Here is a 17,370-nt window from a genome sequence, read left to right on the forward strand (position 1 = left end):
CCCCCCAGTTCTATGGGGGAGACAAAGTAGTGACAAGGGAATCAGGCAGTATTAGAGGAAGGCCCCCATATAGTCACTCTGTGAACATTCAAGCAAGCTAATTTCTCTGCACTTAACTTCCTTGTCTGCAAGATGCTAATATAGGCTTGATGACGTTGTGATAAGGCCTTAACAAGATTAGGAATATTAAATTGCCTTTGCACAGTTCTGGCATACATTAATATTTTTATAGGTTTTGGTTAATTACAGAGGTCTTGAATGACCAAGAAAAATAATGGTAAATCCTTGCCAGTGACAGCCAGGAAGGAACCAAGTTCTACTGACCCCAAAAATCATAATTGGCAGAGACAATGTAGAGGCCGAAGAGATACTAGAAGAACCCTAAACATCTCGTTCACCTGCACATGCTCTTCCTTATCGACAAAGACACCATTGATCCTAAGAACTCTGTCTCCATCCAGGAGCCCAGCCTCCTCTGCCGGGCTACCCTTCTCAATCACCCGGACCAGGTGCCCGTCAGTGTCCTTCTCAATTCGCAGGAAGAAGCCGTAGTTTTGCCCTTCCAGTTTGGACAGTTTACATTCTCGGGCGTTGAAGATGGCAGCCATTTCTGAAGTGGAAAAATGAATGTATGAGAAAACAAATGGAAAGGAAAATCTAATCGTGTAAGAACCCTGTCCTTTATCTCCTCTGATTTCGTTCTCCCATGTTTCAATCTAGGAACACTGGGGGTTTCAGAGGATGCTATACAGGACTTGCTAATATCTAAACCTGTTTCCACAAGATTGATGTTTTTACTTGAGTTTCAGATCCAAATATTCAACTGTATACTGAGGCTTTAACTTTAGTAGCTCAAACCAAACTCCTCTTTGCTCCCTGACTGAAAAGAAATTAAATCTAAATATATGATCCAAAACTTTTATGATCAATCTTCTTTCATTTGAATATTTGAAGATTCTGTCAAATTCTGGGCATTGAAAGCAAATCTGTGGAAACACAAATACATGCTTGTCTCCTATCAGAGACAACATACTTATGTTTTTACAACATGTGATGAATGTTACATGAAGAAGAAAATGATAACAAGAATGTCACCGAGTGTGGTGGTGCCTGCCTGTAATCCCAGCACTTAGGAAGAAGCCTGAGGCAAGAGAATCACTGTGAGTTTGAGGCCAGTCTGGGGTATATAGCAAGCTCAAGGGTAGCCTGAACTGCCTTATTGAGACCCTTTCTCAAAAAGAGGGCAGGGAGTCTTTGGAAATCAAAAATGCAAGGAGAAGAATTAAGAATGGCTTCCTGGAAAAGTGAAGGGTTAGCAGGAGTCAGGTAAGGTCAGAAAGGACAAGGAAGACCTCAAACAATTAAAAACCAAAGAACGCATGCCTCTGAGCTGGTCTGATATGTGGGTGATGTAATAGAAAAGTGGTTTATGGGACCTGGAAGTTTCCCACCAGCACAGAGCAATGATTCCTGATAGAAAAAGTGTGTCTGTGGCCAGGGGAGAGTTTTCCCTCCTAAAGCAGTTCATTTTCTTCCCTTCTGCCCCGCCATTGCCTCTCTGCAGCATCAGAGTCCTGAGCCACAGGAGGATTATAGCACAGTGTGAAAAAACACCTGGCACTTTGTCCTCCAGTTTTTGTTAGGGGAAATCTGCCAGTGGCCACAGAACCTCCCACCTTAATGTTTTTCATTTCATGGAATAAGAATGGGAACTATCACAGCAAGAGACTTGACAGTAAGGCAGTAGGCTCATATTCAGCCGGATACTGCACACAGATGCTATAATTTTGATAGCCAAATCAAACTCCTCTTTGCTACCTGAAAGAAATTCAGTCCAAATACATGACCCAAAAATGTTAACAGAAGATGAGGAGAAAGCTAGAATCAGCTTCTTTTAACTTGTGTCCCTGCATCATAGTTACCCACCTGTGAGTCAGAGTAAACCATCTGTCCCTCCCTCTGGAAGGACAGAAACAGATGGCGATGTAGGGTGAAGAGGGAGCAGGGTGAAGAGCAGTAGGTCGGCATCAAAGTGCTCCAGACTCCCTAGAAGCCACACTAGGGGGCTTTGAGATCACCACCTCAGACCTTTGTACCCAGAGAAACAGGGCTGTGCAAACTGGGCAGAAAGCCTCTCACTGCCCATGACTCGGCCATATCACGTGGCCTCTGAGAAGTCTGGCAACCACCCCACAAGTGGCACAAATGATTAAGCAGTCAGGAAAACAAGAAAGACTCCTTGCCACGTATCAAAAGAAAAGGCAAGCAAAGTGGTAATAACATGGAATTGCTTAGCATCTGCTGCATCTAAAAACACCAGCCACAGAAAAATGTCGCTTGGGAGGAAAGGGGAGAGTATAGGTCACCCTGGTTCGTTTCCTCCCTGGCAGGCACCTTCTGCTCCCCTGACCTTTTACTTTGCTCTCCGCTGTCCTCCCACCTGCACAGATCAGCGCTGTTTGCAGTTTGAATCCACGTCAAGGTCCAAGCTCCCCCCTAATTCAGCTCTCAACTTCAAAGGGCTGAAAAACCTCAAAGGAAAAAAACCAAAGCCCACTTAAGTAGTCAGGTAATTGCTGGAAACTTCATCCAAATATTCAAAAATTTGAAACATCTCCTTAGAATGAAAACCTCTTGGATTCAGTTTTCATGAAGAGATACAACTGTATGCAACTGACAGTGACTACTCATTTTTAAAGCACTTACCTCTAAAATTTCACTTGTACCTTGAGATGTCAACCATGGCAACTTAGTCTCTTTATAAGCAAAGGACAAAAACTAAAACTTCCTCACTAAAAGAACTAAATTTTATGTTTATGGGTGGAGAAGGAGAAAGTTTTCCTGTGTCTCACTGGAGACCTAAAAAGCTGGACATACAAGGAGATTCAAGGCACTTATTTCTTGACAAAAATCTCAAGCTGTATTTTTATCTTCTAAGTTGGTCAAAGTTTTCAAATAACCTGACTGAAATCACTCTGACCTGCCTCAAGCACTTAGGGTTACAGTTTTTTAAATTTATTTAGTTTCCTTTTAGTTTTTGTGTTGCAGAAGAACTAGGGATTGAATCAAGGGTCCCTGCCTACTGGTAAAGTGCACTATCACTGAGCTACACTCCCAGGTTACTTCCTTTTTTCCTTTTTTTAAGTATTGAGACAGGGTCTCACTAAATTACTCAGATTGGCCTCAAACTTACAATGCTCCAGCCTCAGGCCTCAGTCCCCACAGCAGCTGGGATGACAGGTGTGCGCCACCATGTTCAACTAAGGTCAGAGTTTCTTTTCACCTCTGAGGTGGAAGCTAGAGTTAGAGCCAGTTCCTAGCAGAAATGCTACCATACTCACGTGGAAACAGCTGCTGCTTTGAGCCCCTACTGCCTCCTACCATCTGTGTGCCCTCCGCACAGCTCAGCCACTAAAGCAGTGGTGGTGAACCTATGGCGCATGTGTTATTTCTTTTAAGACAAAAGATGTTAATGTATGAGCTTTTCTGTATTAAAACCTCAGTATTCAGGTTTAATTGTTGTTAGGGTTAGTGATGGCACTTTGCAATAAATAAGTGGGTCCTGGATTGCAGTTTGGGCACTGGACCCTGAAAGGGTCACCATCACTGCACTAGAGGATTAATGCCAGTGACCATAGATTCGTAGATGCTCAGACCAATGTGATTAAATTGTTAACTCTTAACTGGACTGATGTCAGAAAGCTAACCAGGATTCCAAATGCCTGTTCTTACATGGGGCCCTTGGAGCCCAAAAATATTTATTTCTGTTGCCATATTAGAGCTGCAAGGACTATGCTCTGTTCCACCTCCTGTCCTAGTTTTGTACAGTCCACATCATGCTGCTACACTCGCCCTTAAATGAGGGCCATGATCCATCACTTTAGCAAATCTGTATGATTGCGCTATGACAAGGGTGCCTGGAACTCAAATGCAGGTCCTAACCAGGAAGGTCTCTATTTAGGAACTGTTTTTATTCTTCATCCCCCACCCCATCTATGCTGCCTGAGGAACCAGGTCTCTATGGAAGATAGCTGCCTAAGTAGTAAAGACCTAGATTTCTATAACATCAAGTCAGCAGTCACCCAAAGCTGGACTCCATTAAATTTTCAGCAGGCTTTATTCTTCTATTCAAAAGGCCAAAATACTGTACTGGAAATGAAAGAGAAAAAAACTATAACCTTTTCTGTGCTCTAGGGAGGGGGCGTCAATACTTGGCAACAAAATTGCCTATCTGTGGGAAAAAGAGCAAAGCACCAGCTGGCAGATGGCAAAGGCTCAGAGGTGAGAGCCACAGAGATGTTTTTCTCCATCAATCTTAATTATTAATCGTGTTAATCCTACATTTAGACTCCACTTTATTCCAAAAGGATTAGATTATTACCAACAGGAAAAAGAATACACCATAGCAAAAGAGATACACTTTAGAAGTTGGGAATGTGAGATGATACCTCCGGGTGGGGTGGGGGGAGCCTCACGATGTGGTCAGTGTGGGAAGAATTAAAGCCGCTAATCTATTTTCTACAGAAAAAAAGAAAATAGCTGATGAGACCCAGGGGATTTCTTGCAGGCCCAGATTTCTCAGCTGCCAGCCTCTACCCACACAGAGTGCTTTGTGATCCTTAGTCCACACCCACCTTCAACACCACTCCTGCACAGAGACCTGGATGTCTGCACTGGGAGCTGTGCCAAGGAAATCGTGGCTGCATAACTGAGACCTAAACAGCCCAAGACAACACGGTCAGGGGGAAATCTCATTTTCCCCTTTGTATGTGTGGGCTACAACCTGCAGGCCTTTCCTCAGCAAAGCTAGTAGGAGAAAGCGCGAGACTCCATTTCAGTTGGGCCCTGTATCTTTGGGGTTTGCAATATACCTGCCCTGTCAGCTTACACGGCTCAAAGAGCTCTATTGAAGGACAATGTTATATGTAGACATGTCTTGTTAAAAAAAAAAACAAGGGCATGGACACTCAGAAACCCACCCAGACAAAGTGGGCTTGCTGGCAGTGCCTGTAATCCTGGCACTCAGAAGGCTGACAAAGATCACAAGTTCAAGGCCAGCCTGAACTATTATGGCGAGATCCTTTCTCAATCAATCAATAAATTAAAACTGTACCCAGACAGAGTAGGGGCCAGGGGTGGCAGAGGTGGGATCCATGATCTCCTAAAAAATATTTGAGCCTCAAGGTCCTTGGAAACCTGACAATTACACAAAGTATTTCCCAAACACCAGCACAAAACATGGAGTTCCCTGAAACTTCCTGCTTAACAGGAAAGGGCTCAGTTTCGATTATTCATCTAGTTCAGCGAGGTTTCAAGCAAACAAAATATGTTTTTTGTTTGTTTGTTGTGGATGTCTTGCTTTGATTTTGACAGTCCACTAGGCAAACGCAAGGCTTCAAGCATGCATATCATGCATCCTCTACCACTGAGCTATATCTCTAGCACCCAGATATTATTTTGAAAAGAAATGTTGGAGCCTCTAGAACCAGAGAAAACATAGCCCAGGGGAAAGCAAATTCTTCTTCCAAGGGAAAAAAAGAAGCAGCAACTCCTAGAGAAGTGAAGTCAGCAAGGATTATAGGACGTGCTTTCCTCTCTTCAATCCTGGGAGTTTTCCGTCCATGCCCAACAGCACAGTCGGTTTATCCAGACTAAACATACACACTTAGTTGGACAGGTATACAGCAGTAATGACGAAGTGAACCATTCAGAGCTTTCAATGACACAAACAGCCTGCTGCAGCATGCGTGCCATGGGTTTGTCACCATAGGTATAAACCGTTAGATGATGCTAGCAATAATGAATCGTATTTGAAAACCCCCACTGTCAGGTAGGCCACATTGTCTCCTAGTGCTCAGAATCACGTTGTAAGATTGGTTTTCAGTCCTAGTTTCTCCTCAACTGCTTCTAGAAACTTATAAAAAATACTTTGGGCCACCTCAGATCTAATGACACAGAATCTCCAGGCTTAAAACCTAAGCTTGAACAAAGAAATTGCTACTTAAAATCATGCTATTCTACCCTGAGTCCTCTTCCCTTCCCTGAGTCTTGAGATAACTCCCACCTAGGTCAGACAAGAATGTCAAGGTTGGATGAACTATTAACAGCCACCCTGAGCTCACCTTCAGTCACTGGAGAAGCCAAAATGGAGATCTGGCTAAAAGAGGCCCAGACTTCAAGCTCCAGCCCTGCCCTGAGTACCTGGGTCAACTCTACAAGAGTATGGAACACTCTGGGGTCTGTGCCTTGTGCCTTCTCCCCCAAGTTCTAGTTCTGAGCCAGTCAAATGTATACTCAAGCAGATGAAAACAACCTTTATGAGTTTTAAGAGCAGTCCTACCACGCAAGTCTGTCAAACACTGATGCCATTCCTCCCCCTCCATCATCCCTGGGTGAAATCCTAAGCTCCATTCAAGTCCAAGGACCCACAGTCACCCTGTGATTCTACCACTCACTCTGAGAACCCCCCAAGTGACAATGGCGATTGCCAGCTCTACTTCAACTTGCTTCCTGCCAGCTCTTCCTTCTCTAGCGATTACTTTCTTCAATGACCAGCCTAGGGCAGACGCAGCCTGTTTAGGATCATAAACATGGCTTCCTCAATTCGCCATCAAGCAGCCAGACACATTACTGACCCGATTTCATTTGTTCATTGCCACAGACGTTTGCCCTGTGTTGATATGCAAAACAACAGTAAGTGTGTGATAGGATGAAGCAAAATACCAACCCCATTCTCAAGAAACTTTATAGTTGAATCAGGTTAAGAAAAAGTTTGGAACAAAAATCACTACCACTATGGCCAGAGTATAAATGCTATAAACTACAGCAGGGGAAAATTAAGGAAAGTTTCCTAAATTAAGCCAGACTTGACTCAGACCTGAACTGATGGATAGGATTTCAACAAAAAAAGAAGTAGGAAGAGACTACTGGGCCCAGTCAAGGAAAAGTGAAAAATCTAATGTGGTTGAAGAACAACAACAGATTGATAAATAATCTGTTTATCAGTGAGGGCCTAGTTACCAGCCTGAGGGACACGGCCTTAGTTTGGTGCCGAGGCTTTTAAACAGAGGAGTAAGAGAGTTGTGCTCCCAGAAAGGTTGGTGGGATGAGCTGAAACAAAGATGTACTGGACAGGTAAGACAGAAGCTGTAGTGATGACCCTCACACATAATAAAGGCCTTGATTTAGCTGAGAAGCTGTGAAAATAGAATGAAAGGTGACACATGCAGAGGAACTGCAAACAGAATTAGGTAACAGACTGTACTAACCCTTCAGTCCTGGTCCTTCAGGTCTCTCCATGCCAGGATGGGTCAGACAGAACAGGTGCAGCAACACAGATTTCCAAATACATGGACCAGGGCTACTGTCCAGGAGCAACAACAGGGCTACACATCTGGTCGGCAGCAGAGCCCAGAGGATCCTCTTCCTGTCCCTAGTTGCTGTGTGCTTCCCTAACATGCAGCTTTGTAGAGGAAGGACACTCTGCCACTGTGGTGATAGCCACGGGGAGTCTTCTGAGGCCGCGGCTCAAACTGAACACAGCTGCACTTTTAGCTGCTCTCAGACCCAGGCTTGTACAAATATTCTAGTCATAGCCACTTACTTATTCTGTCTGCTTCTCCACATGGGAAAGTTTTATAGCTTTCCCTGAATTTATTACCTTAGCTCAATGTTTTTCTGCTGAGTGGTACTTTTCCTACCTTCCACCTCTGGGCTCCCTTTCTAGTATGGAATGAATCCTTCCCACAAGCTCATCTCTAGAACCCCTAATCTGTAACATGACTGTATTCAGAAATAGGGATTTTAGAGTGGTAATTAAGGTTAAATGATAAAATAGTAAGATGCAGCCCTAGTTTAACAGACTCATGCATGTATTTATACATGAAGAATAGAAGGGCTAGTACGTTTGCTTAGCATACAGAGGCCTGGGTTCAATTCCCAATATTGGGGGCAGGAAGAAGTAATTTTTACTCTAAGCTGAAGTTTGACATGTGCAAAAGACAGAAAACTAGAGGGCGAATATTTCTAGATTTACAATGAACCCAGAGCAGAAATGGTAGGTAGACATGGCAGGAAAGAGAAGCCAGAAGAGAAGGATGAGAGACATGAATTGCTGTATTTCAAGATGCATGAGGTGCAAAGGCAGAGGAGAGACTGAGATGATACTTTCAAAGGCTAAGGGGGTTGACAAAGGGGGTGCCATTTTGAAAGATCTTTAAAACAAGAAGTTATATATAATGGTTTGGTTTGGTTTGGTTGGCTGGTTGGTTGGCTTTGTTTGTTTGTTCGTTTGGTTGGTTTGGTTTGGTTTTTGGTTCAGGGATAGAACTCATGGTCTTGTGCTTGGCAGGCAGGTGATTTGCTGCTGAACTATATCCCCAGCCCAGGTCCCAATCAGCCACATCTGTGTGTGACTGATATGAAGCGAGTTTGCGTTTTTATTCTGCTCTGGGTAAAGTACACTGGAAAGGACAAAGGTTTGAAAGCTAAATATAGAATTGGTGGTAGGTTTGTCTTGGGTTTGTTTTGGTTCTTATTGTGGTACTGAAGATTGAACCCAGGATCTCCACACTGAACTATACCTCCAGGAGCACCTCCCACCACCCTGCCCCAGCCCTTTTGATACAGGACCTCATTAATTTGCCTAATCTGGGCTTAAATTTGCAATTCTCTTGCCTCAGCCTCCAAGAGCACTGGGATTATACATGTGTACCGCCACACCTACTATCCCAGTCTCTCATCATGCTAGGAACGTGGGTGAGTTCCTTCCTTATGAACTGTTGAAGGTCCACCTAGACTAGAAAGTACACTGGGGACTCAAGACTGAATGTGGGAAGTGCCCATGCACAGGATCTGAAGCCCAAAGACTACTCCACATAAATCATCTTCCTGTCCCCTGATGGGAGTTCTGATGCAATGGGACTCTCGTTTTCCGCACAATGCTTGTGACTTCTTTTAGAAGCAGAGAAGATTGTGGACTAGAGAATAGAGCACTAGCACCTTGGTTTCTAGGCCAGGGATTCTGTCTGCTCACTTCTGACCATCTGTGCAAAGCTAATTTTAGCTGCCAAAACATCAGGACTGAAGACTTTTCTTCCCTATAAAGCAAAACTCAAATAAGGAGTTTAGATTTCTTCAGACTCAGATGTAGCGCATAAATCCAAAATTCAGGCAATTACAAAATAAAACCAAATGCTGTGGATCAAAGAGGTGCAAATGTTCAGACAGCTGTAGCAGTAACTTACAGACAAAGCTGACCAGCTGACCAGCAGATCCTACCACCTAAAATGGCTGAGCTGCGACCAAAGTGAGCAGCAGGGATCAAGGAGCAAGTAGTCATGGAGAAGCTAGAATGGGGACAGCATCACCTTATACACAGTCACCCGCTGGGTAGATATGGTCCCAGGAGAACCCAGACATGTGGTCTTCTCAGCGGCACTGAATTTCCAAAAGATCAGAGAAAAGATGTGGGCAAAACATGCATTCTGATTGGCAGCAGAAAAACAGAGAAGGGCAGCAATGATTCAAAGCCAGATGCCTTGACAATCACTAGGCACGGGAGAGAGGAGCTGCTGTCACTTGTTTGTTTTGGGGTTTGTTTGTTTTATCTTTTTAAGACGGGTCTCACCACGTGGCTCAGGCTGGCCTTGGACTCACTTTGTATCTCAGGCTGGTCTCAAGTTTACAGTGATCCTCCTGCCTCAGCCTCCAAGAGCTGGGATTACAGGCCTGTGCCGCCACAACCAGCTTTGCACTTTTTTTTAAATTGTGGATTGAATCTAGGGTCTTTGACTGAGCTATACCCCACTCAGCTCCTTATGCCTTTTTTTTTTTTAAAGACAGTCTTGCTAAGTCACTTTAGTTAACCAGGCTGGTTTGCATTTATGATCTGCTTGCCTCAGCTTCCCAGAAAGCTAGGATTATAGACCTGTGCCACCGTGACCAGCCTCATCATCCCTTTATCTAAAAGTAACTGGATATTAATTGTGAGCCTGGAATAAGACTACAAAGTGAAAGAGTTTTCGGCACGATAAAAGAGAGAATATAAAGTAAAAATAGTCTTTACTCCAAGGACGACGTGGAGAGAACTCCATGACCGCAGGTGGCCTGGCTTTCTCTGCTGGAATGTGGGGTCTGGGATGTACATATAACCACTGATCAGGGGTGGCGCTTAGTGATGATGCGCGAGGAGCTGATTGGAGTTTTTTGTGCATGCAAACAGGAAGGGGAGTTGCAGTTAAGGCCGAGGAAGAAGCAGGAAGTGGTATGTTCCTGCTTTGCCCTTCCGCCACATTAGCCCACCGCCATAACTGTATAGTAATTGATTCTAGGGCAAGAACCTTTCACAAAGAAAACAAGTTCCCCCACAAGGCACTTAGTTTAACAACACCTAAGCCATGAAACCCTTTCTCTAAAGATTAACAATTTATCAAGTGGGGTGGTGCATAGTTTACTGCAAATGTGGGAGGGTACTATTGGATTAACCTAGGATGTAACCACTGAGGAAACTGCCTCTGTTTCACTGAGACCTGAGGGGAAGAGAGCAGGGTCTGTCTGGTAACATTCAACTAGACCTCCACTTTCCACTGAGCTTCATGTTGGGCTAAAAACACTTGGAACTTCAGCAAGTAGAAAGCAACATTCCCAGGGATTTTACAGGTTGTATTTACAGAGTGCATTTTGCAGAGAACTGTTCCTGCAGCATTTGCATGCTTCTGTGCAATGAGAAGGAAGTCACTCGACTTCCATTAGAATTCAGAGGGTGGAGACTGAATGTTACATCCACGACTAATAACCCGAGCAAGAAAGACCTAAAGGTGATTGGATTTCATCCTTCTTCAAAAATATTTTCCAAGAGCAAATCCTATAATTCTGATGCAGATGGTATGTTTAAAGCCAACACTTTTTTATAAGCAACACCTGTAGAAATTCTAATACTGAAGTATACCATGTGTTGAAATAATTATACCAAAATACACATTAGCTATCTGTAACTCCCCATTGTAACAGTTCCTGTTTGTTTTAATCAGGGCTAGATTTCAAATATGAGAAATCAGCAAATGCATTTCATTATTATCTAATAGCTGGGGATATAGCTCAGCGCTACAGTGCCTGCCCAGCAAGGGCAGGATTGTGAGTTCAATCCTCAATTACCAAAAGAAAGAATTATCCAGATATGGTGGCACATATCTGCAATTCCAGCACTCAAGAGGCTAAGGCAGGCAAACCTCAACTACATAGTGAGACCCTGGCTCAGGGGAAAAAAAAATCACTTCTGTGATCATAGGGTCAGTGAGTAATTTTTATTTCTCTTTTATGATAAAGAATAGAATGTTTGTCTCAAAGTTCATTTGGCCTCTTAGTACCAAGTGCCCCTCCTACCCCAGCCACCATAAACCACATTTTGTCCTGTAAGGCAAGACTCTGGTCTGGAGTTCAAGGCTTCTCATGCTTTCATTGCTTGTCTAGGAGCTGTTGAGGTTGGAGAGAGCTGGATCAGTGTTTCATGGAAACAGAGGCACCCATGGAGGGAGGATACCCTTGTGCTGCTGAACCCGTTCCTAACACAGCCAAGCCATCCCAGGCACATGACCTTTCTCCAGATCAGCATCCTGCTTCACTTGAATTTCTATCCTCTTACTTTTTTATGTCTAGCCTACTGCAAGAGCCTTTCAGCTTCCAACATCTCCCAGTTGCTGTCTAAAGACAAACTTCCCACCATGTCTCTCTAAAATATGATCCAAGAAACAAAACAGACCAGACTCCTTGCTCAGGCATTGCAGCTCACCTTAACCTAGCTTCTCTGCTCCTCTGCTGGTGGTGAAGCACCAAACTGGCTGAATCTGATCTCCTATGCCCCACCTCCCCTTTTCTCAAGCTGTACATTCTGCCTGGAATACCTTCCCAACACTTCTTACTGCATATGGCATCTTCAATGTGTGAATGAATTCAAGACCTATTTTCAAGGTCTTGAATTTAGATTTATACAAACTTAGATTTATACAAATCTTTTGCTGACTACCACAGTATGAAAATAGAACTCCATCTTTTGAATTGTAAGTATCATTTCTACAGCCAGTAAGTACAATTAGCGTCGACAGTAGGGTATCAGCTCAACCCAGGTTTCACACTGTTGTGCCTTCAGAGATCTCAGAGTCCAATCAGAAGGGTTACAGATGGTGTAGAATGAACAACAGCATGGATTTGGGAATGTTTTAAATGTTTTCCAGTGCTTACACACATCTACTGAGCTCTCATTAGACTCTAGAAACCAGCCCTCTTACTGTTTAAGAGTCCTAAGTTAAACCTAATGGGTCATCTTACAAGGAAAAGAAGGATTTGAAAATTAGGTTGGTTTCACATGGTTATTTGGTTCAAACTTGGCTATGTCTGGGTCCCTTCCACCATCAACCCTATCTCCTAGCAATGAAGGATAACTATGTTTTATGGGAACATGTTATGGGGGAAAGAATCCTTGACCTTAAGTGTAGGCATGATAGCCCCCTTCTGATTCTCACACACCAAGAAAGAAAGTTAGACGGGGAAAAGGAAGAAGCAGGGAGAAGGAACATCACAAAATATCTTCACAGAGTGGTGAATGGTTGAGAAAGACCAGAGCTCATGTATATGTTGAAAAAAGAAGTAGATTGGGTTAGACTCTGAAGCACTTTGCACCTAGTCCTACAGATTACAATGGAGCTTCAATGTTTGTCATGTGTTCCCATCAAGCTGGTTCCTTTGGGGATGGAGCTCAATAGTACAGTGCTTGCCTGGCTTGCAAAAGGCCCCAAGTTTGACCGCCAGCACTATACAGAAAAAAAAAATCCTTGACCTCAAGTGTAGGCACGATAGCCCCCTTCTGATTCTCACACACCAAGAATGTACTCAGTACAATTGGTGGAAAACTCATGAGCTTTTCTGGGTTATTTAGCTTTGTGTTTCCATGGTTCCACTGAGTTGCGTGACTATGAGTATCTGTTTTTCTAACAAAGTTTGAAGCCTCACAACCTGTTGGCTATTTTGAACCAAAAGTAGATTATCATAGTTTCCATCAGGATTCAAGAGGCCATCTTTCCTATTATCAAAGTCCTGGCCACTACCAGACCATCTTCATTCCCTGAGGCCATGCATATCACAAAGAATCCAAAGATCATAGTAGGAGCACTTCAGATATAAAAGGCATTGTGTAAATTTTCCCATTTAACCTTAAGAACAATAAAAGTTAGATTCTCTTATGCTTATTTAACTAATAAATAAAAACTTAGGACATACAGTTTCATTGGGAATGTAAGTCTCCAATTCCAATGTTAAGCTCTTAACTACTTACTTATGATACCCACAAGGCAGAGATTAAGAAAATCTGGTCAGCCCCTAGTAAGGGACCAAGGGAAGGAGTTGCTAAAATCTTGAGGAAAACATGTCTAGCTCCATCTTGCTACCCACATCAAATTTCCATGCCACAAATCAAGAATTATTTAACCAAGTTATAACCAAAGCATGTCCACAGGAGCAGACTCTGGACTCCAAATGCCCAAAGAGAAATAAAAAAGCTCGCGTTCTTCAAGCTTTTCTAAGGAGCAGTTTGTCAAAACAACCGGTTTCTAGCTTTCTACCTCCTTCCCTACCACACTAAGTTCCATTTATCCAGATGTCTAAGATTCTGGCACTGCTCTAAGAGCTGGCTGGCAATACAATGGGTAACACAAAGACTAAAATCTTGGATACCTTAAAAGTTTAACATCTGTCAGAACTGGACATAATGGCACACACCTGTAATACCAGCACTCGGGAGGCTGAGGCAGGAGGATCACAATACATTTTAGTCAAGCCTGAGCTACATAGTATGTTCGAGGCCAACCTAAACTACATCGCAAGACCCTATCTCCAAAAAAAAAAAAAAAAACAAGATTAAAAGTCTGACATCTTTCAAAGACGACAGACAAGATGTTTTCCAATGTTAAAATGACAGAGATTGTGGTGAGGTGAAAGCCTTTCCTAGGGAAGGGACATCTGAAGTCATACCTAAGGAGGCAGACCAGATCTTATCCTTGGTAAGTTGAAAAGGACATTAACGATCATCTAGGCTCAACTTTTAGTTGGACAGGAACAAACAGAGGTCAGTGGGATAAAAGATTGGGACAAGATCTTCAACTAATTGCAGTTGAAATGGAAGCATTTTACATTCATGCTTTCAATCCTTTCATATACATTTATCTTATTTTCAGAATGCAGGGGGAAGACTATAGCCTTTTGTCTGACAGATGACAAAACTGAGGCTCTAGTTGGCTAAGCAATTTACCTAATGGCCTGTTACAAGCAACTGAATGAAAACCCTGAAGACAACAATATGCAATGTATTAATTATTGTAAGTGTCCTACTAACCTGTTTTGAAAATCTGTTTCAATATTCTCTTTTTAAAAAATGGTTATTTGTATTCCAGAACTACTGTGTTCTTTTCCTAGATGAAAAGAAGTTGCCAGAGCTGGGGATTTAGCTCAGCGGCATAAGCGCCTGCCTTGCAAGCAGGCAGTTGTGAGTTTGATCCCCAGTACTGATAAAAAAGAAAAAGACAAAAAAAAAAAAAACTTGAAAAGAAGTTGTCTAACCAGTGTCTATGAACATCAGACATTAACAACTTCCTATTTTATGGTGCAGAGAACATAAAAAAAGATAAAAATAATTTACTTAGCTATAACCCACAATGTCCCTGAGTTCTTTGTGTAGGAAAAAATATGCGAGTCCCTGTGGCTGGACCATCATGACCTGAGGCAGTCTGGGCCCTGTGACTTCTGGATACAGGATTGAGCGACTCAGTGCCATACTGGAGGGATTTTGGAAAACGAAGAGCAGTTCCTCTTCAGTAGCTGGAGCCAACCAGGCCAGGAGTCTTCACAGCCTGGGAGCCCTTAGGTAAATGTCATTCTTAAGTCTCGACTTGTTTGCCTAGAAAATCAGTTACTAAGGGTTCCCAAACCTGCCAGCACATCTGAATCAACTGGAAGAATTTCAAAGTAACAAGCATTTTCAGATTGACACACCACCCAGGATTTAGAAACTTCAAAAGGTAGAGCTACATTTTAAAATTCAGCCAGCCTAGAAATCCATTGGTGTTTCCTCACTTCTTAGTGCTATATGATAGAGGGGAGATGCTTGGTTTCATTACCAAATGGCACAGTTGTTGGATGAAGAGCTAGAGAAGGTCTCCTCCAATACCCAAAGCTCCTGCACAGTAGGAAGTCACCAGAGAACGTTCCCGGGGCCTGTGAAATCTGTTGTTTCCCTCCGTGGGCTTCACATCCAACCCTGGGAACCTTTCTCTGAGATCAGTTTTCCAATCCTTTTGTGAAGCAGTGCCGAAAATCCTCTCCAACACAAAGTGTCGGTACATGGCAAGCCAGCCCTCCCTACCCCAGCCACCACCGAAGGGCCCAGCTGGTGCCTTTGGCACAGCTACTTGCTCAGAGAAGGGAAAGAAAGTAGTTAGTTCAGGCCCAGGCAGCCCGGTACCCTCAGTCAGGGGACAGAAGCCAGTTCTTACCTGCACCTGTAAGAAGAAGAGCTGTTCTGTCACAGGAATACTGTCTGCTGGGAGCTCTACTCTTGGAACTCACTGGACTTTGATCAAAGATTGATTTAAAAGCTGATGTGTTTAACAGGGATGTGTGGTCTGAGTTCAGCTGACCTCTGTCCTACTTCCAGCCAGCTGGGTGGGCCCTAAACTGGAAAATCAGAAAAAACCTTCAGCAGCCCCAGCTCTCCAGCCCACCTGCCTGATAATTCCAGGCTGTTCTGTCTGGTTTCTTGTCTGTAGTTCCCAGACAATGAGTAGGGGAGGGCAGAGGAGGGAATGGACGGGTGAGGAGGAGGTGCCTCTACCTTGTTTGCTCCCTCAGGCAGATGATTTGGTCACACTCAACCAACCCAGCATCTTGTTAGGAGCCTCCCCATCTGTGGGTCAGGGCCAAGGGTCATCAACAGATCCATCCTATATGCTCAGGCCTTCCTGGGGAGCAGAAGCCTTCACAGCTCACTTCTCCACAGAGGGCAAGATGGACAATGCACCTATCCAGGGCACCAAGCCTCTGTGTTCTTCTGGCCTGCATGCTGTTGCCCTGGAAGTCCTTACTTGCACCCTCCCTGCTCAGCAGCAAAGCCCACGCTCTGGTTTTCCACATGCCCTTCTGTCCACTTGCTCTCCTTTGCTGCTTTTGTTTTTTCTTCCCCACCTGTGTGTAGTTTCTATTCTCCACCTTCTGAGAAATGTTTGGAGCCTCTCAGTAGCCCAGCAGGGCACCTGTACAGTCCCTCACCAGCCAGGAGAAGCAGCTGATCTCTATGAGCCATGCAGACCCTTCCAGCACCAACTTCTCACTCACCTGGATCTACAGCCCACATGAAGATTGGGGCAAGAGATTGCTCCAGGCAGTGAGGCAAGGAGAACCTCAGGCCAGGATGGTGGACTCGCCCTTCCTCCACCCATGAAGCGGGAAGCCACTTTTCTGTGCCTTGGCTTTGCCCCCAGTGCGGGCCTGACCTGAGCCAGTGTCCATGGGGTTTAAGCTGACTGACATCAGAACAACTTCCTTACACTGTACAAGGTTATCTGCCTTGAGGCTGTGCCCTGGCCTCTCTTCACCTCCTGCATAACTCCCAAATGTTGGTGGGGAAATTTGGGTTTACTATCCAAACACTTTAATTCAAATTCCAAGTCTGACATTCCACTGTGTTTGATGTAGATTAATTCCTTTCGTGTGTATGTGTGTGTGTGTGTGTGTGTGTGTGTGTGTGTGTGTGTGTTTGGGATTGAACCGAGGGCTTCAAACATACCAGTCAAACTCTTTACCACTAAGCTACATGCCAGTCCTAATTTTTAACTCTTTGAATAACTTCATCACCTGTATATAGTGATTGTTACGCTGTTTTTAGAAATTTCTCTTTTATATTGAGTCAAAATATCCCTTATATTTTCCTTCGGGTGACTGTTTGCTCTGCAAAGTAGCTGTTCTAATATGAAAAGCTTCTGTATCCCATAAACCTCTTTAGGATTCAGTAAGTGTCCCTCACTTGGTAGAGCAGGTTGGACTTCAAGATTTCTTTCTGCAGATGAAGGTGATTTGTAAAATTAATAAATAAAATCAATACCTAAAGAGAAAACTTTTTTAAATGGGAAAGTCAGTATCTTTAGTATGGGGTTGGCTACACAACTGTCTAAGTTATGAAAATTCATTATATATCTAAAATAGATATATTGTGTGTAAATAATTGTTTTTCCCTTTTTTTGTTGTTGTTACTAAGATTAAACCCAGGCGTTCTATACCACTGAGCTGCCCCAAAGCCTAGCTTATTTATTTAGAGATAGTGTCTCACTC

General features: G+C 43.6%; 1 protein-coding gene across 8 annotated transcripts in view; it reads right to left on the reverse strand.

The window, feature by feature from the left end:
• The window catches only part of Pdzk1 (PDZ domain containing 1), a 47,241-nt gene that overhangs the window by 12,943 nt on the left and 16,928 nt on the right, over positions 1 to 17,370 (reverse strand). For 2 of the 8 annotated variants that reach the window (XM_063256835.1, XM_063256833.1), the window contains exons 3-4: positions 15,540 to 15,720; positions 399 to 610 (exon numbers count right to left, since the gene is read on the reverse strand). In XM_063256835.1, the coding sequence (XP_063112905.1) occupies positions 399 to 608 (210 nt within the window). In that variant the 5' untranslated portion in view covers positions 609 to 610; positions 15,540 to 15,720. Of the gene's footprint in view, positions 1 to 398; positions 611 to 1,926; positions 2,127 to 2,410; positions 2,532 to 7,268; positions 7,291 to 15,539; positions 15,805 to 17,370 lie in introns of those variants that run through there. The other 6 variants (XM_063256840.1, XM_063256836.1, XM_005007904.4 and 3 more) reach the window with 6 other exon arrangements.

The sequence above is a fragment of the Cavia porcellus genome, unplaced genomic scaffold (genome assembly GCF_034190915.1).
Source record: "Cavia porcellus strain 051 isolate PalLab524CR breed Dunkin Hartley unplaced genomic scaffold, mCavPor4.1 scaffold_1, whole genome shotgun sequence".
Taxonomy (NCBI): Eukaryota; Metazoa; Chordata; class Mammalia; order Rodentia; family Caviidae; genus Cavia; species Cavia porcellus.